The sequence below is a fragment of the Panthera onca genome, chromosome B1 (assembly GCF_046562875.1).
Source record: "Panthera onca isolate mPanOnc1 chromosome B1, mPanOnc1 haplotype 2, whole genome shotgun sequence".
NCBI classification, from domain to species: domain Eukaryota; kingdom Metazoa; phylum Chordata; class Mammalia; order Carnivora; family Felidae; genus Panthera; species Panthera onca.
This window is the reverse complement of record NC_138342.1, coordinates 171,764,561-171,789,238: the sequence shown is the minus strand read 5'-3', so window position 1 is coordinate 171,789,238 and position 24,678 is coordinate 171,764,561. Positions and strand designations below refer to the sequence as shown.

Genomic DNA, 24,678 nt, shown 5'->3' with positions numbered 1-24,678 from the left:
ACCTATTTGTTGTCGAAATGAATATCCCAATGTTTTAATACTGTCTCTGCACTGACTGGCAATAGAAGACAGTGTGCTAGAAATAACACTTTCCTTTTCCATTGAACATTAAAGTTGTCACGAGAAAAGTGTTTGCCACATTTTTGTGCACTGCAAGCTGTTGTGGGAGAAGGAATCTCCGCTTATTTTGTATCCGGATGTTTTATTCTCCTCGTGATGCAAACAGTGACGCAGAGAAATGATAGTGCATCTTTTTTTTTTTCTTTACTGTAAAGAGATCTGTAAGCGTATTAAATGAAAGATTCATGGCATAGGTCTGTTTTCTTTCTTCCAAGCTGGAAAGCAAGAAGGGACCGCTCCAGAACGTCCTTATCGAGTCGGCCACAATGGATGGATTTGAGGCACAGTGGACTGCAAGGGGTTGAGCATAAGTGCTGTGGACCCGGAGTCTCTGGATTAAATCCCAGCTCTGTTATCTCCTAGTGTGTGACCCAGAGAAAGTTAAATTTTTTTTTTGCTGTGCCTCAGTTTCCTATTGGAAAATTGAGGACTAATTAGCTTTGGTGCTTCTTACTATACATATATTTAAAGTTTATTTATTTATTTTGAGTGAGTGGGGAAGGGGCATAGAGAGAGGGAGAGAAAGAATCCTAAGCAGGCTCCACGCTGTCAGCGTAGAGCCCGACGTGGGGTTCTAACCCACGAACTGAACCGTGAGGTCATGACCAGAGCCAAAATCAAGAGTTGGATGCTCAACTGACTGAGCCATCCAAGCACCAACCTCCCCCCCCCCCCCATTATTTTTAAAGAGGACAGAACAGTGGTCTGGAAAATGTGGATGTATTATTCAAATTCTTTTATTCTCAGGAAAGAAAATGAGATGGTTGAAGACAAAGTTGGAACGGAAGGGACGAGTCTCTAATGCTGGACTTGGGGAGGGCTGCTGATTGATCCTGTCATTTTATTTAAAAACATTTTTTTAACATTTATTTATTTTTGACAGAGAGAATGAGACAGAGCATGAATGGGGGAGGGGCAGAGAGCGAGGGGGACCCAGAATCCAAAGCAGGCTCCAGGTTTGGAGCTGTCAGCACAGAGCCCGACGCGGGGCTCGAACTCACAAACCGTGAGATCATGACCTGAGCGGGAGCCGGACGCTTAACCGACTGAGCCACCCAGGCGCCCTGGTCCTGTCATTTTAAAACAATATACGCTACACGTTGGGTTTTCTAAGCTGGGGTAGCCTCAGGGGCCAGTGCTGATAATGAGATGATTTTAGGTATAGACACATGAACACTTTCATAGTAATGGCTATATATTTAGTTGGTGTTTTAAAAATTCAACTAACACATCATGTAGACCCAGTCTCTGTTCCCACTTCATAGAAGAGCCCCCCGACTCTTCTCTGGGGGGAGGCGGCCGCAGCCTGAGTGTGAGTTTTGGTGGGTCTGTTGATCAAGATGCTTGTTGCTTTGCTGGCCAACGTGGGGGACAAATGCGCGCTGTGTTTCTAAACTTCCAATGAAGTGAGAACAAACTTTGGGGTTCAGTCAGCCCTCTTGTCTGCGCGATGGTTCCTGCTACCTCCTGTCCTGGGCCCGTCCTCGCTGGTCCTTTCCAACACCCAACCTCTTCCATGCATCCTTGCATCCTAGGAGCTGTCCTGAATTTTTCCAATACACTCTTTTTAAGTTTTGGTGATTATACTTGAAAATTCTTTACCTTGGATGTCATGGATTCCATTGCTCCAGAAAAAGTAGTGTTTTAACATGAAACTGGAGTTTTTATTTTATTTTCTTATTATTTAAAAAAAATTAAAGTTTATTTACTTTTGAGAGACAGAGAGAGAAGAGAGAGAGAGTGGGGGAGGGGCAGAGAGAGAGGGAGACGTACAATCCGAAGCAGGATCCAGGCTCTGAGCTGTTAGCGCAGAGCCTGATGTGGGGCTCGAACCCATGAACCGTGAGATCATGACCTGAGCTTAATGACTGAGCCACCCAGTCGCCCCTAAAACAGGAGTTTTTAAGGACAAATGTGACTACATTGTGCAAATGATATGCAGATATAGGAAAAATTGTAAGGATTGGCCCATGGCTAATGATTGGGAACCATCACTGCAAATATTGACATGAGCAGTGAGCTTCCTGGGTACATTTAGGTATTAAAATTGGGGTATCTTGAAAAGCCATTAAAAAGAGCATCAAGGATTATATTATTGGGATGATCTGATTGATGACAAAATACGGACTTGGAACGAATGATATCTTAATAAATTACTAATGGTTTAAAAAGTCTGGAACAGATATATTTTGCACAGGGAGTTCTATTATTTCCTTGTTCACGATCTGGTCTTTTTTGTTGCTGTTGTTAAATTTAAAAACACTTCTTTGCCTGCATCAGAGAAAAAAAATTTTTTTCCCGAGTGGAACATCTTTATTTTTGATATTATTTTTCCCTAAATAAAACACAAAAAGTATAAGTCTATGTCAACCAAATCAAGAATTAGTACTGCAGAAAAGGTGTGTGTCTGTGTGTGTGTGTGTGTGTGTGTGTGTGTGTGTGTATTTGCGTTTGAACCAGACCCGTGCATCTGAGACCGGATATTTTTTGTTAGGTCTGTTAATGATCTCAGTGCTCTTCTGGATACATTGTTATAAATGCCACCAGTTTCTTTGTGTCCCAACTCCAAGAAACAAGTTACGACTCCATTATGGTCCCTCTCTCTTGGAGGTTCTCAGTTTTGGTTTGGGATCGAAACAGCTGGATACTGAAGACTTTTATCCCACCAATCTTGCTCTTTGATCTGATGCTTTAGTTTTCATTTGAAAGACACAAATTTAAAATTTTGAAAGGAAGATGGGGCTAAATATTTTGACAGCTGAAAACGTTTTTGGCGATTATGTTTTCCCAGTGATCACCCTCAGGGAAATAAGAAGAAATGCAGGTCACTTATAATCCCCCAAATACCCTACTGTAGGAAAAGAAAGGGTCAGGTCGTGGAGATTTCACTTCGAAATGACAGGACACCATGCAATCGACTATGTTTCCAATATGACCTTTATTGAGGAAGTACTGCTGTGACGTTTAACATCAATCAACGAAAGGTTGCAAACTGTGCATGTCAACGAGGTTCTCCCATGAACAAAAGTCCATTTTAAATGCACCAGTGAGGTAAACATAATTATTCATATATAGCTTTCTTAAGGCTAAGAGAGTTCTGTGTTTCATTTATTATTTTTGGCTCAGTTGGTTCTTTGCATAATACATCTCAAAACATCCCCCCCCCCCGAGTGCCCCCCTTCCAACAGCTTAGGAAATTGGCCAATTCCCCAGGAACGTACAATGTCATGCATTTGAATCACCCAAAGACTGAGGAGGGAGCACCCTGAGCTTGCATGCAGTTCCCTCGTATTGCACAAAGTAAAATACAATGTCTGGAGCCCCCATGGGAGAACCCGTTCTGTTTTGAAGCTGTCAATCACATGCATATTAAAATTGTCATATGGCTTAACCTTTTGCAATGGACCCAAATCCTAGTCACTCTGGGTGACTTCCTTTACTATGGCGTGTGAAGTGACCTTCTCTACCTTTTTGGTAGACACTAGCTTCTCCTCAAAGGTCTCTTCATGCTCTTCGACCTTTTGAGTGACGGTTACAGATTTAGTGATGTATTTGGTAGCACCATCGCCCCCCTCACTGGTGATTTTTTCTATCTTTTTGGTCACCACCACTTTCTCCTCACTTCGGTCTGCCCCCTTCTTTTCCTCCGCCGGGCTCAAGTCTAGCCCATTGGTGACAACCCCTTTCTCCTCTTCTCCCCCACTGCCTTTCTCCTTAGTTTCCTGCTCTCCCTCCTTTCCTTCCACCTCCCCATTTACTGCTATGTCCTCCTTCCTGGATTCCTTGGAAGCCTTATCGCTGCCTTCCTCCTCACTCCCTCCCTCCTCTTCTGCTTTCTCCTTCTCTTTCTCCTTCTCCTTCTCCTGTGGCTGCGGCTTCTCCTCTTTGGCATCTTTCTCCAAGCTCACCTTTACTGACTTGCTGACCTCCTCCACCATCTCCTCCTTGACCGGGGACTCCGCCTTCTTCTTCTCTGGCACGTCCTTTGGCTTCTCCTCCTTCTTCTCCACCTTCTCTTCCTTGGGAGATTCCTTTGCCGCTTCTTTCTTTTCTTCCTCTACTTTCTCCTCTTCCTTTTTCTGTTCGACTTTCTCAGCTCCAGCTTCCGCTTTCGGCTTCACCTCTTCCACTGGGGATTTTGGCACGGGAGACTTGGCTTTCTCTGGCTTCTCTGCCTTGGCTTCTGCTACCGGCTCCTCCTTGGGAGCCACTTCTTCACGCTTCTCTCCAGGTTTCTTTTCTTCCTTAGCTTCAGCTTCCTCTCCTTCACCTTCGGCCTCTGTCTCTCCTTCTTCTTCCTGTTCACCTTCCTCTTTTTCACTGGAACCCTCCTTCTCGGATCCTCCTTCTTCGGCTTGGTCTGATTTAGCGCCCTCCTCTTCCTCCTCTTCTTCCTCTTGGCCTTCCTCTTCCTCCTTTTCTCCTTCCTCCTCTTCTTTAAGTTCAGGCGCAGCCGCTTTCACTGGCGACTTTTTGGTAGCTACGACTTCTTCTTCAGCTTGTTCCTCTTCCTTTCCCACTGCCTCTTCTTCCTTCTCTTCTTTCATGGACACAGCCAATTCCTCTGTAATGGCTGTCAGGGCATCTTCCATTTCTGATTTCTCATCTTCCACTTTGGTTTCCTCTATGATCTCCTCCACAAATTTGTGTTGGACCTTTAACTTAGGAGCCTCTACCTTGGTTTTCTGAATCTTGCTGGATATTGTGACTGAGGGCGGTCGGTGTGTATACAGCGGCCCAGTGATGCTTCCTGCAAATGTGCTAAATCTGGTCTCTTCACCCTCCAGGAGTTTTCTAAGGACCGAATCAGAAAAGACGAGACATTAAGTAAAACCTCAGCGGGCCTTCTGAGTGTCATGTTATGGGTAACGCAGCAGATACCTTTCAACAAACAGAATCACGTACATAAGAGGTTCTGTCAAGCCAGTGTAATACCTGCTATCATTTCATATCATACCTGCTATCTGTGTCATATCCAGAGATTCTCATGGGCCATCAGCCAATCACCTGCTGCAGTAACTGACCACACCCAAGAGTCCACTAACGCACTCGGCCGCCAAATCTCAGGTCTGCCGCAGTCTATCTGCTGCACCGTGAATATGCTGGAAAGCTCCCTCGTGGCCAAGAAGGCCTCAGTGACCTTCTTGAGCACTTGGACTTTCAGGATGTACACTAAATTTCTTTTAGCGAACATAATGTTCAACGTATCTATAAAACCTTTTAGTGTACGTCAGAATTTAGGCTACATATACATACGCTAATATGGGAATATCAAGTTATAAATTGGCCTGCAATTTTAATCATAAAGTGTCTATTTAGTATAATCACTCAGCTTTCCTGAAAAGAGAGATAGCTCTGAATACTATTTATTCCTGTCATGTTGTGATGATGACCTTCTTGGTAGTAGAAAAAGTGTTTAGTCAAGGATTTTCTCCTATGAACTTAGTTAACCATAACGTGGCATCACATAGCAGACCTATAATCTCTTTTCTTTTCTCTTTCTCTGGTTGTATATCTAGGTCTGTACATGTAAATATAAATAAAATAGAATACATATATATATATATATATATATATTCTCTCCTTCTTCCTCTCTATAATTCTATCTAATATATTCTATCTAATCTATATATATCCTTTCAATCTATAGCTGTTCTCAGCCAGATGATGGCAATAGTAAGCTGTAAGAGAGAAACAGAGAAATTCAATGTCCTGATATTTGTCCTTGACATTATAAAGTCAAAAGCTGAAGCCACCATATGAAATACTAACATCCAAAATGCCATTTTTGTTTCAAACATTTGGAAAACAGTTTTCACTAAAATAAAAAAAAAAAATAAGCATAAGCACTGAATTAATCGGCGCTCTTCCTCATTTTATTTAAATACTTATTTCAACTAATGTTCATTCTTTTAAAGCTGTGTAAAAAGTGGTAAATTTCCAATTCCTTAGATTTTTTTTTAATTAATAAAGAAAACCAGGCACTGATTTAAAATCCCCGAAACCTGCTTGCTTTAACTTAAGTGGTGGGGGTTCGGCCAAACAGCCTCCGCAGTGCGGTTAGTGTTTCCGCCCCATCCGTCGTGAGCACGGTACCTGTACGCAGCGATCTCGATATCCAGAGCCATCTTGACGTTGAGGAGGTCCTGATATTCACGCAAATGACGAGCCATTTCCCACTTTGTGCCCCGAAGCTCATTTTCCAACTGCTGGATGGTGTCCTGAAATAGACACAGCCAGAGATTCATTCGTCCAATAGCAACTTCTTTCGCACTTACCACCCCTCCCCCCACTTCCCTCCAGCTCTGTAAACCCTGTAGCTCTCAGCCCCTTAAGAGAAAAACAGCAACAACAAACCAACTAAGGAATTACCAAATAAATGAACAAACAAGATCAGTTAGACAATAAGAGATTTCCTGGGCACATCATGCACCGAGACCGGTGGACCTAGAACTCGTCTCAGCAGGAAACAAACATGCTTGGGGGAAACCCCACGGCTGACTGAGCCCTTCTCATCTGAACCTTTTGGGCTGAAAGGCAATTTTAAGAGTTCTGATGGCGGCTGGGAAAGTTGAGAATATATGCGTTGCTGCACAAGCTGTCCTAAAGTTGCCGCTTTATCAACTGCCCGCATGTGTATCTTCTACTTTAAAACTAGAGCTCGCGAAGGAAAAACGCGTTTAGAAAAAGGTCGGGGCTCTTAGGGGCTGGAGATGGTGGGTGGAGGAGGAGTGGAGAAGGGGTGGGGAGGGGCGAGGACGCTTTGCGGATCTAACTTGGGTCTGCGTCGCGCGCGCGCACTGGCCAGCGGCCGCCAGGGAGCGCGGCGGGGAGCGCGGCGGAGAGCGCGCCGGGTCGCGTGCCTGAGTGTCGGGGGCGCGCGGCGCTGGCGCTGGCGCAGGCTGGCCGCGCAGCCGCGTTTCTTACCTGGTAGCTGCTGAGGTCGTGGTTATGGCGCTCCTCGATGTCGCTGAGCTGCCGCTCCAGGGACTCCTTGGTGCCGCGCACTGACTCGAGCTCGATACTCTTGGACTGCAGCTGGCGCCGGTACTCGGCGATCTCTTCCTTGGCGGAGCGGATGGCCTCCTTGTTTTGCTCGGCCGCCTCGGTGAGCTTGGCGTAGCGGCACTTAAACCACTCTTCGGCCTGGTGCATGTTCTGGTCGGAGTGGCATTCGAGCTGCGAGCGGATCTCCTTCAGCGCCGACGAGATGTCTGTCTTCAGGTAGTCTTTGCGCTCCACCGTGATGTGCGACGCCTGGATCTGGGCCAGCAGGTCGGCCACCTCCTCCTCGTGATTGCTCCGCAGGAAGGCCACCTCATCCTGCAGCGACTGCACCTTCTTGTCCAGCTCCACCTTGACCAGCGACGCCTCCTCGATGTCTTTGCGCAGCGCGCGGATGGCCGCCTCGGTGTCGTCGCGCAGCCGTGCCTCCTCTTCGAAGCGCTCCTTGAGCCGGTGGATGTCTTCCTCCAGGTGATCCGAGTCCAGCTGTACCTGAGCCTTCTCGTGATTCACCAGCTCGAGGGTGGCGCGCAGCTCGCGGATCTCCTGGTCGTACGCGTCGCCCAGCTGGGCGTGCGAGGCCTGCTTCTGCCGCAGCGCCTGGATCTCCGCCTCGATCTCCTTGTTCTGCTGCTCCAGGTAGTGCACCTTCTCGATGTAGCCGGCGAAGCGGTCGTTCAGCCCCTGCAGCTGCTCCTTCTCGTTGGAACGGGACAGCTTGTAGTCGCCGCCCGGCCCGGAGCCGCCGTTGAGCAGCGACGAGGACTGGCTGAAGTCGAGGCTGCTCTCGGCCGAGCTGAGCATAGCCGAGCTGTAGGTGAGGCGCGGGCCAAGCGCGCTGCGCTTGTAGGAGGAGGACACGGTGCTGGGCGAGCCGCGGGACCACGACTGCGAGCGGAAGCCGCTGGACGGGGAGCCACTGACGCGGCTGAAGCTCGAGCGGGTCTCGGTGACCCGCCGGTAGGCGGACGGGTTGCCCAGCGAGTCCAGTGTGTAGCTCATCTTGGAGGCCTCGGGGCGTGTGGCTGTCACAGCGTTCTGCTGGTCTCGCCGCAGCCCATTTATAGCCGCGGCGGCTGGTCCCGGGCCAGGGCCCCGCCCCGTGGAGGCGGCGGCCGAGGAGGCGGGGACTGCGGGCACCGGGCCGGGGGAGACGAGGGGGGTAAAGACAGCCTAGCGGTGATTCAGCGCCCGCTCCACGTGGGCCCACGCCGCATCGGACCCCGGACTTTGCTGCCCCGTCCGCGGCCCCTCCCCCAACTCTCCTCTAGATCCCAGACCACTTGTCGCCCTTCAGGCCCCCTTTTTTCCATTTCTCTTAGCCTTCGGATTGCATTTTACACCCTCGGTGCGAGTATTCACCCAACGCCCTTTCTTTGTCTAGTCACTCTTCTGCCATTCGGACAGCTCTTCTCCCGACCCCCTGGCCACCTTGTTCTTTCCTCATACCCACGGCTTTCTCTTCCTTTGCCCTTTCTCCATTACTTTTTTCTTTCCCCGTCTTCTGTGATGAATCGCTTCCCCTTCTTTTGGGCATCTCTTCGCTTTCCCACTTTAAGCCTTCTTAAGTCCCATTCACTCTGCCCTTCTCTCCGAGCCCTTTCCTCCTGGACCTTTTTTCTTCCCATCCTTTTCTTCTCCCCTTCTCTTTCCTCCCCTCCTCCTGCATTCTTCCCCTCCCCCAGCCTCATTTCCCCTCGCCTCCCTCCCCTTCCCCCACTCCTCCTTTTAAAGCAGCCCGAGATGAGCGCAGGCCCCGAGTTGGGCCTAGAAGAAAAAAACAAAAAGACTTTGAAGAACAGTCGGCCTGAAGGCTTCGGGAAGGGGACAAAGAGGATGGGCCTGGGTAGTTATTTGTATTAAAGGTGGGATATGGCGCTACATCCCGCTTAACGTTTGGGGGACGTCCGCAGCTTCCGCGGGGGCAGAAGGTAAGGCGCTTGTGCTCGCTATGGCGCCGGCAGCACCAAGGACAGCGCCCAGGCCGGCGAGCCGGGAGACTCCGCTGCCCGGGGGGGCTTATCGCCCAGCGTTGCCTGTCGGGTTGGTGGGGGTTTGTTTCCCCCACTTATCCCCGAGTCAGTACAATTAAAGCCTGTTTGTAGTGAGTGACTCTGTTTGCAGGGGCCAAGCTGGAATTGAACACTAAGATTTCTCTGCAATGCAGAGTTGGCACAATGAACCGATTGCAGATTTTGAAAACAACTAGAATTCATTAAAGTCAGGTAACAGAAATAATATACATGTAGCCCCGTTTGGGTTTTCTAACATAGGATAGGTGCAAGAAATCAAGAGAAGCAGGGACTGAAATTTGAAGGTCAAATATTCTTTGGAAAGGGGAATTTGAAATCTGCTGAGGTGAAAAGTCCAGGGGAATATAGTTTGTGATAAGTTTGAACACAGACAATTGCTGCGTCATCATTCTGTTCAGTACTCCCTGTGTGTAACTGCCATGACTGAAAAGCACCTGGATTAATTTAAAATTAATTTAAAAGTTGCCAAACAGATTCACCACAACCTTGAATAACCAGATGTTTTCCCCTCCATATAAAATGTAATATATTTCCCCATTTAGATATTGATTGACTTGGAATAGATTTTACATATCTTTAAACATGTTTATTTAAGCAAGGAATATAGATAGACTTCTTGCTGTCTGGGGTGCTGCTACCTGGTAAAATGCCCCCTTATTTTGCCTAGTGCTTTGGGGTAATTCAGGGCAAAAAAGTTCCAAATCCTGCAAGACAAAGTGAAGAGAAGAATGTTAAGAGTAATGACTGAGTTTGCTGGGGCCATGGGCACAAGTGATTGCATGTGAAATGCTATGGCTGCACAGAAATCACTGCTTGTGAAAAGCAGGCATCCCAGAATTAAATATTTTCCTTTCACAGCGTGCTTTCTCTAGGTCTTGTTTTCTTAAATGACGTGGTCATGCCAATCAGTGAGTTTCTAGAGGTTTTTATCTTTATTTTTTATTTTTATGAGATCTCTTGGCCCATTTGTATTTTAAAATAGAAGGGGTTAATTTAGGGAGTTACTTTTAGCTCATTAATGTAAAACTGCGGCATTGCAGGCTGGTGGGGGAAGGATGTTCTAGTTTGCTGAGTGACAGGTTATCTTTCAGTCCAGGAGAGCCCCAAGTCTCAAGCTATTGGGAAAGACAGATGACAGAGTGAGGGGATTGACTTGTGAATACTGGAAAAAAAAAAGGAGGAATTTTCTAGTTTCCGATGGATAAATAAAGGAAAAGAGAAAGAAAATTCTCTGCCCTTCTGTAAAGTCCTGCCAATCTCTAGGTTAGAAAGATGACATCAGATAAGGCCAGATGCTAATTATGCAATAATTATGCCTTAGTTACTTCTTACTTTCTGCTTTTATTAAAAAATATAAAAACCCTTGGGAGTTTCATGTTGCATATATGCTAAAAGGACCTTCTGCAGTGACAGCAAATGGTTAACAGGCTGGCTGCTGCCCGTTAGTTTTCTTCAGGGTTTTAAAAATGCGATGACTCTGCAGAGAGACATTTACAAGGAAACACATGTCTGACTTCACAATTAGCCTGCTTTGCCTTGTATCTGAACTAGCGCAGAAATTGTTAAGCGTCCAACTGGTTACAGAAGGAGGAAAGCGTTGCGTACAAACAAAATACCGGCCAGTGACTCAGGCTAAATCCAGTTTGTGACTATAGCTTAAAATTGTAACTTCTGTGTGACATGAAGTATCATTCAGCGTGGCCACAACAGGATAACACAGAGAATTATATCAGTCACCTTATTAAGGGAAAAAAAGTTCCCATGGCTTTAAAAATGATTGGTCCAATTTCACATTTACTGAAATGTATTTTATATTAGACCCTTTACTTTAATCACTCTTTCTGAAGGTGACTTGAAGGTTATGCTCATCAGTGAATTTAGTATAAAAACTTTTTAAAGGAAGCTATAGCATTCATTGTTTCCCTACTTTGTCTCATATTAAAAAAAAATTTTTTTTAATGTTTTTATTTATTTTTGAGACAGAGAGAGACAGAGCATGAGCAGGGGAGGGGCAGAGAGAGAGAGGGAGACACAGGATCCGAAGCAGGCTCCAGGCTTCGAGCTGTCAGCCCAGAGCCTGACGTGGGGCTGGAACTCACGGACTGTGAGATGATGACCTGAGCTGAAGTCAGACGCTTGACCGACTGAGCCACCCAGGTGCGCCATCTCATATTTTTAAAGAACATTTACTACCCTAATGTTGTTCATAGAAAGAGATGTAAAGTTTTGCATTTTTTTGCCCTAATGACATTAAGGCTATGGGATCTTCTGAAAATATTAACAAGACAAAATTAGCATACGGATTTATCGGAATCTATGATACTCTTATAATTTATCCTAGACAGGGAAGTGACAGATATGATTTAGATGCAAGGCCTTTTTACTGAAATGATCTCTAGCTTGTTGTATCACAGGCTACAGTTTTGAATCACTTCATAGGGAAATACAGAGCATGCTGTGTTCTTTCAGTAGGTAAAGTGCAGAGATTAACTTTGTAGTTAAGAGCTATCGGGAAGTCCCATCTCATGATGATGGGAAAAACCTCTTTTGCATAAGGGGTTTGTTCACTAGGAAAAAAAAAAAAAACTAAGGTAAGAAAAGTGAGAAGTTGAGCGTTTTCTTCCTTCTCCCCATATTTCCTTACATTTAAAAGAACACTTTTTGGTACAGAAATGCAAGGAGGATGGGAAGTAGGAATGGAAGAGCGAGCGCAATGTTCTGGATGGAAGCATCTGGCACAATGGTAGGCTGACTCCATCTAAGATGAGATGATCTGTACTTCCAATGTACTGTGCTGTCTTGAACTTGATCCTTTTGCCTGGGGTCGGATTTTAGAACTTACGATGAATAATTGTTTATAAATTATTCTTTTCTAATTGTTTAAGGCGTTGTTGATGTAGGAAGGTAGGGACTGAGTCCCCTGGAGGGACAACATAAGGCGAATGAAAACGGCAATACTTCTTTCTGCTTGAGCCTTGGGATGTCAAACTCTAGAAGCAGCTCTGACTTTTGGGCTTGTTTACTTACTTCAGACGTCGAAAGCAAAATAAAAAGTCTCCTCAAGGGAAGGAGGCTGTTAATTGTCAGGAAAATTGGGATGTATGTGTCTCTATGGTCTTTAATGAAAACAAGTCCATCTGAACCACAGTGGCCTTTTTCTAACATTAGACCCTGAAATGGTGTTTGCTTCCCTTGCCAAGTATTGTGATTCATTCGATATTGCCTTACATATCTGTCAGTGACTGTGTTTATGTGAAAAGTTAATTGAAGTATTAAGAAATTAAAAACACTTTACATTTTTGTATTGTTCCAAATATCAGTTTTGAAACGCATCTGGAAATTTCATGTTTTATGGGGGAAACATTTAGCTTCAGCTTTCACATAGCTGGCTGACTTTTTTTTTTTTTTTTTTTTTTTTGCTGTGTAATGCCTTCACCCCACCACCGAGAATCAGCCCTGTAGAAGCCAGAGGAGGAGGACTTAGAATTTTAAAAAGTATTTAAGATACCCTTGGTAAAAGTGATTCTAAAAATAAAGTTCAGTAGACGCATAATAAGACTGTATTAATTTTCAGCACGGTCTTAATCGGACCCGTTGGCTTTACCTGCAAAGCGGCAGATCTTGATAGCATGCACTTGACTTTTTCAAACCCTGCATTGCCCGTAACTTTACATCAGTGCAGCCATGTAATATTTATGGCATATTTTATCGCAAGCTTACCAAGGCCTGACTTAGCAGGAGACATAATTCTTTTATTAGAAACTCTTAATTAAAATGAGCTTTGTAAAACTAGAACAGATCAATGATCTATTATCTTTGGACCAAATTTCTGAGCAGAGCTGAACCCAGGGGTATAAAACAAAGTCAGCAGGATGCCCCACCTGATAATTAAGTATCATCGTCCCAGGACTGGTTCTTCCTTCACAATTTCAGTGATTCTCAAAAGCAGTGTTCTTTAATAAGCCTCACAAAATGGGCACACTGTCGTAGCTCTCTCTTTTTACCGAGATTGCAAAGAGCATCATATATTTTAGAATACTTTCACTCACCTTTTTAGGTCAAAGTTAACATATACTTAAGTGTAGAAATCTACAAAGTGTAGAGAAGCATTGTTTTCTGGTAGCTTTTTTTACTGTAACTTAAATATCAAGAGGATCTTTCTGTTCATATAATCCCATGCCCTGCTTTGTAAAATAAATATATCAGAATATGTAATTTGCTATCTTAGAGAAAGGAATCCGGTGTTAATATGCCAGGCAACTTGGGTTCCAAATATTTGATTTTCATTTTCCTCTTAAAAAAACACTTTTAAGGGCCCTGTAGAGCAAGAATGATAATGTAATAACAACTAATAAAATAATAGTAAAATAAATAGTAATGATAATGGATCAGTAAAATAATAGTAATGATAATGGATCAGGACTGTCGGATTGGGTCTGAGGACTAATTTCTGTCTCTTTCTCTCTGTCTGCCTTTCTCTGTCCTTGCTGGTTGAGAGGAGTGTCATCGTGATGTTGAAGGCGGTGATTTGACAGTCAGAAGTGGTGCCCTGTAATCTTGCCTAGTCAGACCTGAGGACTGTGTTCTTTTACACTTAATGGTACCCTGAGTCCCAAAGCCATCATCATCACCACCATCAGATTTTACATGTGAATAATGCTTTCCATCAAAGAAGCAAAAGCAAAACGAAACCACATTTTGTTTTCTCACTTGGAATGAGCACGGGGCGGGGGGGGGGGGGGGGGGGGGGCGGGGTAGTTAAGGTAAAACGCAACTTACTTACCCATTTTATAGGCGGTGAAATCGACTAAGGCCACACATCTGGTAAGTGTCGGAGCCAAGACCAGAATGCAGGTTCTTTGCTACTAATGCTAACATCAAAAAAATGTTCTCAGCACAACGTCCAGTCCGGGCTCCGTGAACGTGAAACACAAATTAGAAGTAGGCAGATAATCAGTAATCTCAATAGCAATAATTGGTATTTATTGAGTGCTTACTAGGTGCTGAGCACTATGCCAAGACTTCATTGGCTTCTCTCACTTAACCGTCACAACAACCCTCTGAAGTGATGCCATTATCATGCCCATTTTGTAGAAACAGCAATTGGGCATACAGGCACAGAGGGACCACACGCAGCTAGGCAGTCATGGAGTGGAGATATGAATCCAGGAATGGCGGACTCAGGGGGAGGAATTGACCCTCACCACAACATCACACTGCCTCGAAGCCACCCAATCCATCTTAAAAAATCTTATTTAAAAGCCAACTGTTTAACTGTGAGGTCATGTGACAAAAATCTAGGGCACGCACTATGCGTTCTTTTGAGGTCTTTTTTCCTCCTTCTATACAAATAAGACATTTTAATATTTTCTCAGATGAACAGTATTTCTTGGTGTGTGACTTTATTAAAGATATTAAAAATGACAACTCTGAATTACTTGTCTTTATTATTTTTTTTCTTCTTGGTTAATTTTCTATGGAATATGAAGGGCCTCTAATTCATTCCAGTTCATGGTCTGTGGGTAATATCCCTAATCATTTAATCTATTATTTTATTTGGTATCTGTCATTCGTATTTACATGAGCTTTTGGTTTAGTTTCTAGGAGGTTTTAATTTGTGCTATACATTAATTTATCATCATTATCACTCATTTACTAACATACCTATATATTTATATACATGCAAATAAAAAAGAAAACAAATGGTCATTAGGTATTCACAATTTTTTGTAGATGTCAAATTCTTTAACCTAAATTTGCTTTGAGATCCAGTAATGAGTACTAGAATCTTGGCAGAAGGAATCGCTTGGCCCACAGTCTTTGTCAGGAAAGGTTTACAACAGGGTGGCTGGCAAGGAAGCAGCTTTTAAGATCTATTAAAACAGGGAACAGATAGCCATGAATAATTTTAAGTGAATCTCTTGATCATCTATTTTATATACAAAAATCAGGGTTATGTGACTGTATTTATATAGGTTGCCTGGAGACAAGTCAGCCTGAATCCATTTTCGTTATTTATGGGATAAAATGCTCTGACTCACCCTATTTTCATTTGTATAAATCTGCTTGGCTTCTGCTTTATCAGATGGGGTCATGGAAGAGAATTGTTTCCCATTTTTCCTGAACAAAAGTTGACCTTGAAACAAAATAGCATTTATCCTGTATTAGTCATTAACAATCTGCTTCTGCATTTGGATTACATACAATTATTAGGAAGTGAATGCCTAATGATGAAAACTCTTAGCCACCGTGAGTCGCTTAATCCAATTTGCTGTTTTCTTTTGCTCCCTGTTAGCCTACATGATCCTTTCCTTCTGTCAGGTTCAGTATACCTTGGAAATTTGATGCCTCCTTGGAAACTCCTAAGAGTGACCCTCGAGTGCATCTTGAACACGAGGCACGTTCATGTCACGAAGCCAGTAGGTATTTATCGAGGCTCCCACATCCCATTAGCGAGAACTTTCTGCTTCTGGGTTTCCAGTGTCCTTTGCTTTCCGTGATCTAGTCTTAGCGAAACTCCAATTCTCCAAATCCTTTCCAGGTTTTCCAAGTGCAAATTCTTCCTCAGAGGCTGAAACTCACTGTTTGTGGTCTAGTTAGGTGCTACCACCTGCTGGACATTTAAATAACATCTCACCACCGACTAAATTTAAAATTCCAAGTGGCGGCTATCAAGTCTTAACACACAGTTGTGTGTCCCTCAAGTCTTAACGCATAGTTGTGTGTCCCACAGTGTTTTACAGATAGTGAGCACCCGATCACTAGCTGTTGCCTGAATGAGTGAATGAAGTTCTACCTCTTTCCCTAAAAACTTCCTTTCCACAAACACTAGTCTCGTCAATATCAGGCACTGTACCGGACCTTGGAGAATTCTATGAAAGGTACAGTTCCGGCTCGGATGAATGCAGCTTAATGGAGGATTCGGGCAAGCAAAAACATATTTGCTGTGGGGGAAAGTATGGAGCCAGGATCTCTAGCTGTGTGAGAGATCAAGAAAGTGTGTCACGGGAGCACGGAGGATGAGCAGCTCAACCAATTGGTGATGGGGGTGGAAGCACATCAGGGAGAGCTTTCTGGAGGAGATGACATGTGAGGTAGGTTTTGAAGTATAATAAGTGGGAGGCGAGCAGGTGAAGAAAGGAAGAAAGCAGCCAAAGGCATCGAGGTGAGGGGTGGGCACAGTGTGTTCAAAGAGATGCCAAGGACTACAATAAGGGGGGCACGTAGTTCCGGGCTGCAGAGGAGTGTCTGTGGCCCAGGAGGGAGAGACGGAATCACGTAGCATGGGCTGGAGACAGAAGGGTGCACTGGAGAGAGGGGAACATGTGGCTGGGGCTAGAAAAAGGGCCTCCAGGCAGGGTCAGTGAGGTAGGAGACCCGTAACGCATGCTGGAAGTGCGTGCAGAGGACAGATCACGGAAGACGGGACCTTTGCACTTGTCTTGTAGCTGACTAGAGGCCAGTTAAAGCATTTCAGAAATATTTCCGAAAACTCACATCGGCGGAAGGAAGCAAATAGTTTGGACGACGAAAGGGATTGGAATCAGGGAGATAAATTCAGAGGTGATGGCAATAATCCAGATGAGACTGTGGGAAGGTGTGAACTCAGAAAGGTGGGTGAGGCCAGGCAGGGACCGCAAGAAGAAAGGACAGGATTTGGAGGAACAGGTGATGTCATCCCTTGTATTTGTTCCCGATGGGATGGCCGCTGTAACCAATTACCACAAGCTTGGAGGCTGAACAGAACACGAATGAATTATCTTACAGTTCTGGAGGTCAGAAGTCTAAAATCAGCCTCGGGCTAAAATCAAGGGAGTGACCCAGCTGCCTTCCTTCTGGAAGCTCTGGTGGAGAATATATTTCCTTGTCTTTTCCAGCTTTCTTGGCACACGGCTCCTTCCTCTATTTGCAAAACCGGCAACGGCACGTCTTTTCTCCTCTCTGACCTCTGCTCTATTTCACGTGTCCTTCTTCTCACGCTCTGACCCTTCTGCCTTCTTCTTTTAAGACCCTTGTGATCACATCCCCTGTAATCCAGGATAATCTCCCCGTGGTAGGGTCTGTTTCAGTCTGCTGGGGCCGCCATAACAAAAACCACAGACTGGGCGGCTTACACGACGGACATTTATTTTCTCCTGGTTCTGGAAGCTGGAAGTCTGAGGTCAAAGTGTTGGCAGGTTTGGTTTCTTCTGAGGCCTCTCTCCTGATATTGCCGATGGCTGCCTTCTCCTCGCGTCCTCACATGGCCTTCCCTCTGTGTGTGCACGTGGCTGGTCTGGTGTGCCTTTTCTGTGTGCTCGTCTTCTCTTCTTGCAAGGACACCGGTCAGGTTGCGTTAGGGCCCAGCCTAGCAACCCCATTTATTTGAACTTGGTTACCAATTTAAAGGCCCTATCTTGAGGTACTTGGGGTATGAACTTCCATATACGAATCTGAGGAGGACACAATTCAGTCCATGATAGGCTCCTCAAGTTAATCACGTCTGCAAAGTCTCTTTTGCCGTGGAAGGTGATACAGTCACGGGTGCAGGAAATGGGATGAAAGTATGGGAGGAACACCACGTTTGGGGGTTAGGGGAAGTTGGACAACACTGCACATATATCTCTGAGTTAACTACGTGACGAATCTTCAAGGTGGTTGAGTTTCCTTGTCTAGTGGGGAAGGACCTACCCTATAAGACCCATAAGACACCTGTAAGGCAAATAGCCACATCAGGTCTCATTTTCTTCATTTGCAACACAGCGATGATGCTGATACCGATTTTTTAACGTGGTCTTGAGGACGAAATGAAAGAGTGTACGTAAAGTGCTCAGTAAGTGATATTACTGCCATCATCATGACCATGACTAACGTCACCTCCGTAATGGTTGGTAGATCCGTGGACATGGGGTGGGTACCCCCCCCCCCCCCATGCGGTGGGAAAGATTAAACACAATTGTGTCCCATAACCCTTCCGCGAGGAGTTCAAAGATGTGTCAGAGAGACAAGAATTTGCCCTGGGTAAAAGAGAAGTAAATTGATGTGCTTTAGCTCACCAGGTTTGGCACTAAAAAAGAACTAAGATGATTATAAATCTATTTAAGCAGAATGTTGTCGGGTGCTTGATTTCAGGCAAATAGTTCAATGTCAAGATAACAGAAAAAAAATTATTTTTCCAAATGACTGAGTATGTGGCTGGGTGTAACAAGACATCCCTCCCGCTCCCCAACAACATTTCCTTGCTTAAGGACATGACAGAAAGAGAAAATCGCCTGATTGGGGCAACAGACATAATAAATCATACAGAGGTGATGAGTCTCACGTTGTTCTCCTCTTGGCTTCCATTTCTTATTACTAGTTTTGGGAGCTATGTCTCGACTGTAACTTTGTGAATATGCATGTAGCCTTTAATACAAATTAAATCTTTTTTTTTTTATTACGTTTTTATCTTAATTCCAGTATACTTAACATACAGTGTTATATTCATTTCCGATGTACAATACTATAGTGATTCAATACTTCCATTCATCACCCACCCACCTGCCCTCTGGTACCATCACCTTGCTTTCTATAGTTTTTATAGTTTATTTTATCCTTCGCTTATGTGTTTTGTTTCCTAAATTCCACCTATGGGCGAAATCATTTGGTGTTTGTCTTTCTCTGACTGACTTATTTTGCTTAACGTTACCCTCTCTAGCTCCACCCACGTCCTTGCAAATGGCAAGATTTCATTCTTTGTTATGGCTGAATGATATTGCAAATATCACCTTCTTTACAAATCAAATCTTTTATCTCAGGGCCACCAATGATGTATCTGGCAAAGCGCAAATCAGAAGTTCCATCAATGCAGGTACAGGAGAGGAAGGCTTTTTGTGGGATGAGTTAGGAGAGCCTGGTACTTACCTATAAAACCTAGAGAATCTGGATCTCTGAGTTCAAATCCTACTTTCACCAATTCCCAGCTGTGTGGATTTAAACATAGCCACAAATTCCTTACATTCATCAGTTTCTTTCTTTTTTTTTTTTTAATTTTTTTTTCACGTTTATTTACTTTTGAGACAGAGAGAGACAGAGCATGAATGGGGGAGGGGCAGAGAGAGAGAGGGAGACATAGAATCTGAAACAGGTTCCAGGCTCTGAGCTGTCAGCACAGAGCCCGACACGGGGCTCGAACTCACGGACCTCGAGATCATGACCTGAGCCGAAGTCGGCCGCTTAACCGACCGAGCCACCCAGGTGCCCCTTCATCAGTTTCTTTATCTGTACCGTGGTAGGGATAATACTGGTGTGATCTCACAGAGTTGTCTTAGAGCAGTGTTCAATAAATGGTAGCTACTTTAGATTTGCCCATTCTCCATAGTTAAACTTTAACAACTTAGGAAGCATTTATTGAGCTCCCATTGGATGCTGGTCATATTTCCATAAACATCTTACTTAATATTTACATCAGCCAGGTGAAATGATACTATACTTTTCTTTTTAAAAACAGGTGAATGAGGGGCACCCGGGTGGTTCAGTCTGTTAAGTGGCCAACTCTTGGTTTCGGCTCAGGTCATGATCTCACGGTTCATGAGTTCAAGCCCCGTGTCGGCTCTGCACTGGCCTGAGGTGGAGTCTGCTTGGGAGTCTCTGTCTCTCTCTCTCTCTCTGCCCCTCCCCTGCTTGTGCTCTCTCTCTCTCTCAAAAATAAAGAAACATTAACAAAACAAAACAAAACAAAACAAAACAGGAGACTGAGACACAGAGAACAGAACCCCCGACTGAGGTCTTTTTAGGTGGTGTAGTGAAAAGAATGTCATAGGAGTCTTGTGCTCTTTTCACATCAATCACAGGTGTTGGGTATAATCCATGAAATTTTTTTCAATAGCCCTAAACGCTAATTTCCTTGTTAATACAACAGTTGGATTTTTATCCATTTAGGGTGTTTAAGTTTATGCCTTTCAAGTCTTTTATTTATAGGCAGATCCTATGAATAGGTGGGAATCAGAGAACGCTTATAAATACATTTGAGCAAAAATAATGTGGGGTGAAAACAGTTATTTATCACAGCATGTTTCATATTAAAATATCTGACAGACAGCTTATTATTTTCTTGGCAAACTGCTAAGCCTCCAGAAAAGGATTAGAGAGTCCTCTTTCCCAAAGTCATTTGTCTAAAATATTAATTGTCAGAACACTCAAAAACCTGTGCTTCCCAGCGTTTTTTTTTTTTAATTTTTATAATCAGAAAAAAATACTGTAACGTGCAAATCTGAATGCAAATTGCCTCCTGTTTAATTACATTAAGGGTGTAAATTACCCCCAGTGCCAAACATTTCTGCCCTGGATTCCAGAACTCTGTGTTGCAATTATATCTTCCGGTGCTCCTTGCAATTTTACAGTGGCAACAAATGTATAATAGCAACAATTATGAAAACCACTTGCAGCGTGCAGCTTAATATAAAATCAAGTTTCGTGATTCTATATTTGAAATGTAATATTCAACCCTGTCAAATTTCATCAACATCTAAATCTAGACGATTCTTGTGCTCACAACCTCAGGAATGAGAAGTGACAAAATTGTTACATGCAGAGACTAGGGCTCCGGAATCCGTGGCAGGAGAGCATTGACAGGTCAGGTGACCTTGAACTTGGCTTTAGTTTGCTCATCCGCCAAATGCGGATAATATCTGCTCCACCTGAAAGAGACTATTGTTTCAAAGGATAAATGAAATCTTGCATAAGTTAGGTGAAAAGGCTAAGCTGATGTAACAAGACACCCAACATGAGAGAGACTAAAACAACAGAGAAACTTATTCATTTTTTCTGTACTCACCTTGGAGGGTAGGTGGCCGGCTCTGCTCCATGTAGTTATTGGGGGGGGGGGGGGGTTTCTAGAATTTTTTTTAAATTAGAAACATGGGGCGCCTGGGTGGCTCAGTTGGTTTGACTGTCCGACTTCGGCTCAGGTCATAATCTCACAGTCCGTGAGTTTGAGCTCCGCATCGGGGTCTGTGCTGACAGCTCAGAGCCTGGAGCCTGTTTCGGATTCTGTGTCTCCCTCTCTCTCTGAACCTCCCCCGTTCATGCTCTCTCTCTCTGTCTCAAAAATCAATAAATGTTAAAAAAAATTAAAAAAAAATAAAATTAGAAACAGACTTAATTATTATTATTATTATTTTAAGTTTATTTAAATGTTTTTGAAAAAAGAGAGCACAAGTAGGGGAGGGGCAGAGAGAGGGAGAGAGAGAGAGAGAGAGAGAGAGAGAGAGAGAGAGAATCCCAAGCAGGCTTTGCACAGTCAGCACAAAGCCCGATGTGAGGCTAGATCTCACGGACTGTGAGATCATGACCAGGCTGAAATCAAGAGTGGGACGGTTTAACCGACTGAGGTACCCAGGTGCCCTGGGGGCGGGGGGGGGGGTGGTTCTAGATTTTTTGCGACTTGTTTCTTTGCTGCACTCCAAGGCAATGCCCTCATCTACCTGGTGGGAGTTGGGTTTCAGGCAAATGTATGTTCCTCCTCCCAGGAAGAAGAAAAAGTGAGAGGCTCTTTTCAAGTCCAGGACCAGAAGAGACACACATCACTCCTGCTTACACGCCACCGCCACCGGCAGGAACAAAGCCACAGACATCAAACAGCTGCCAGGGTCTGGCAAGTGCAGGCTCTGATTGGCAGCCACGGGCCCAGCTACAACTCTATTACCATAGGAGGAGTGGATACATTTTTGCAAATGAGCAGCAGTCTGCTACAGAGATGACGGACAGATATATTAACGTGCTTCTAAGGTGAAAGTAAACAAATGTTATTTGAGTTTCTTCTAGGAGCTAGCTCTGTGCACACCTTGTTTTATTATCTTGATAGACTTACAAAATGGATAATACTCTCCCACATGAGAAAATAGAGAAAATAAGTTTTGCAATTTAGCTCAATTCAGAAGGTTCATGGTGGCAGAGCTGGGATTGGAAGTACACCTACCTGATGCCAAAGCAAGGTATTTTCCACCACGTCAGGGTTCCGACTCGTTTTAATGCATTGGGTGGGCCAGAGGGCACAACGGTTGGAATTCTCGTATTACAGCATTCTCTTCTTGCTGGATTCGTCATCCATGGTTCAGCTCCTATCCAAATTCTGTCTACCGGACCACAGCTCAATCTCTCCCTTCTCATGACGACTCTGCTGTTCCTTCTCTCCTCTTTAAGTCCCTCCGGCCCTATGGTCGGGATCACAGAATTTAGTGATTATCCTGGCTCCTATTGTTTTATACCGCACATGTGAATAAATTTTGTTCCTGCAGCAGAACTTTCCACTCATTAAAGGCAAAGACCTCTCCTTAATTCTGCTTTGTCCTCCCCACGCCCTCCTTTACCCCTTGCTAGTGCACAAAAGAATAGTAGGTGACAGTAACTGCTTTGTAAATAGACAGACTGGATTAAATGAAATCAGAGAGAGTGTCAGAGTTGAGATTTCCTAGACTCCGAGGAGGCAGGGTTTGGACTCTTGTCTTTTTCTGGCCTTTTGATTGGCAAGTTAAAAGTTTGCTTACATTTAGATTTTGGCTTCTTAATCTTTGGCCATTCACTTGAGAACTCCTTCTTAAAGCCAAGTGTATAGGTCAAGCAAAGTCAAACCAAGTGGGCAAGAGCCAAGAATTATGGCCATTTCAAGATGTCTGGTTTGCGCTAATGACAACTGACAGCAATGGAGCTCCTGGCTTGTCTTCATACTTCTGTTTATCTCCCATATTTATAAGAATGGCATACAGCCACGTCACCCTTCTAAAGGAAATTTTTAAATGAGAACAATGACAGGAATAATCATGCCCTTCAAAATTTTATACACGAAGTGATTGGCCAACGAAGGTTGGGGATCGGGTGGTAAACTGGAAGGTGAGAGGAGAAAAAAAATTCTTCCCCTACTGATCTCTTTTAATCAATGGGTAGAAAATAGTTGATGTTGACCTTTTGGATCCCGAAGGAGAATCCTTTCTTTGAGGTGCCAGATATCCCCCATGCTGGGCACTATCGGCCCATCAATTTCATCGATTGCCCTTTGGATTTTTGCTTGCTGCTGAGTTTCAGTAACAGTCCTGTGCTGAATCTAAGAGGATTTGCACAGAGGAGGAGAAAAGGGAAGAAGAACCCTTTGGTGACTGTCGATGGTGCTCGCTGGGAATAGTTGCTGGGAGCCTGAACCTCTTTCTTCAGAGGAAGGCTAAGAGGAGAGTTCTTCGAAACTAATGTTGTCGTTGTTGCTTTTAAAGAAATCTGCTCTATCCCTGAGTGGCAAGGACCATTGTGTTGGGTCCAAATATGTATCGCCTCAGAAATGAAAGCATAGCATTCAACATCTTGGTTTTGATTGCTTCTTGGCTTCCAACTCAGTTATTTCTTAAAAAAAAAAATGTGTGTGGGTTCTTGTCAGGCAGGTAGTAAAAATAGCAAATGTGTCATGTGTCGTTTTAATAAATTAAGCAATATACCACATTTTCGTTTTCCAAAAGTGATTTGGGAGCACCCAGATTTCGTTGTCAGCGGTAATGCTTCCGTGAGCCCTATTTGTGAAAGTATGGAACTTTGCCTTGGGAGGAAGGGGGTTATTAAATAGTATTTTAAGTGTTGGCGAACAAAGGGCCGGAAATCATTCCTAGGTGCTACTTTTTGTTAGTACCTGATCTGTGGTGATCTCACTGATGGAACAAAATGGTACGATCTGGGGACTGAAAGGTTTTTGAAAGATTCCTTGTCTGGGCCTAATTGCAACAAAATGGTCTTAGGTAAGTGGAAATTAGCTTGCTCTAAAAAACCCTACCAAGAGGAAAGTCCACATTTGAGTTAAAACGAAGTAATTTCTTAAGTGGGTGGATAAAGGCTACTAAACATGTAGGAGCATCTTTTGGGGTCATGCTAAACACCCCATTAAAATTCATAACATAGGAGAGTCATTTCCAGAAATACTGATTTCTTTCTGCCTGGAATCGAATGAAAGGTCCAGAAACACTGTGTAATTTGTTATTTATCCCATTATTTTCCGCCCCGTTTGTAAGAGAATTGTCACCTTTAGTGTACTGCCCTCGGTCCCCCCTTTTGGTAATTGTTCACCACATTCACCATATTCTGGGGTAACATGTACTACTTACGATAAAAAATCTCCTCCCTTCTTCCAGAGCCCTAGACTCTTTCTTTGCCTGACACTAATTAAGTCACTAAAGTAAAGAAAAAATCATCTCTTCAATCCATGGTTATTGGCAATTTGAGCCACATTATTGCTCAAATCATTTCTTAAATGATTTTTTATTAATTTCACCTTCATAAACTGTCTCACAGAGATAGGTTCATTCATTCATTCATTCATTCGACCAGTTTATCATACACTGGGGTCCTCCAGTGACTAAAATATTGGGCCAGGATCTATGAGTTTTCCCACTGGCCTGAGGGCATAGAACTAGAAATGTGTCCAGCATAGAGCTGAATATTGTCAGACAAATTTCTGATGATAAATGAAGGCTTGCCTCAGAATGTAATAGCGACTAAAAATAGAGTCCTCCCACAGTTCAACTGT

The 24,678-nt window shown here is 44.0% G+C and overlaps 1 protein-coding gene across 1 annotated transcript; it reads right to left on the bottom strand.

Annotated features, from left to right (window-relative positions):
- Positions 1-3,448: 3,448 nt before the first annotated feature.
- Positions 3,449-8,425, bottom strand: NEFM (neurofilament medium chain). The gene is made up of 3 exons (XM_060653232.2): positions 7,048-8,425; positions 6,217-6,341; positions 3,449-4,914 (listed from the first exon to the last, which is right to left on the bottom strand). Exons 1-3 carry the CDS (start codon positions 8,125-8,127, stop codon positions 3,534-3,536), a joined length of 2,586 nt encoding a protein of 861 aa, XP_060509215.1. The 5' UTR covers positions 8,128-8,425; the 3' UTR covers positions 3,449-3,533.
- Positions 8,426-24,678: the final 16,253 nt, after the last annotated feature.

Bases quoted from the DNA above. Each gene is read 5' to 3' on its own strand.
- NEFM (XM_060653232.2), bottom strand. From the start codon at position 8,127: ATGAGCTACACACTGGACTCGCTGGGCAACCCGTCCGCCTACCGGCGG. The intron at 6,342-7,047 runs GTAAGAAACGCG...TGTCTATTTCAG, and splicing joins ACGACCTCAGCAGCTACCAG to GACACCATCCAGCAGTTGGA. The intron at 4,915-6,216 runs GTACCGTGCTCA...TTCGGTCCTTAG, and splicing joins ATCGAGATCGCTGCGTACAG to AAAACTCCTGGAGGGTGAAG.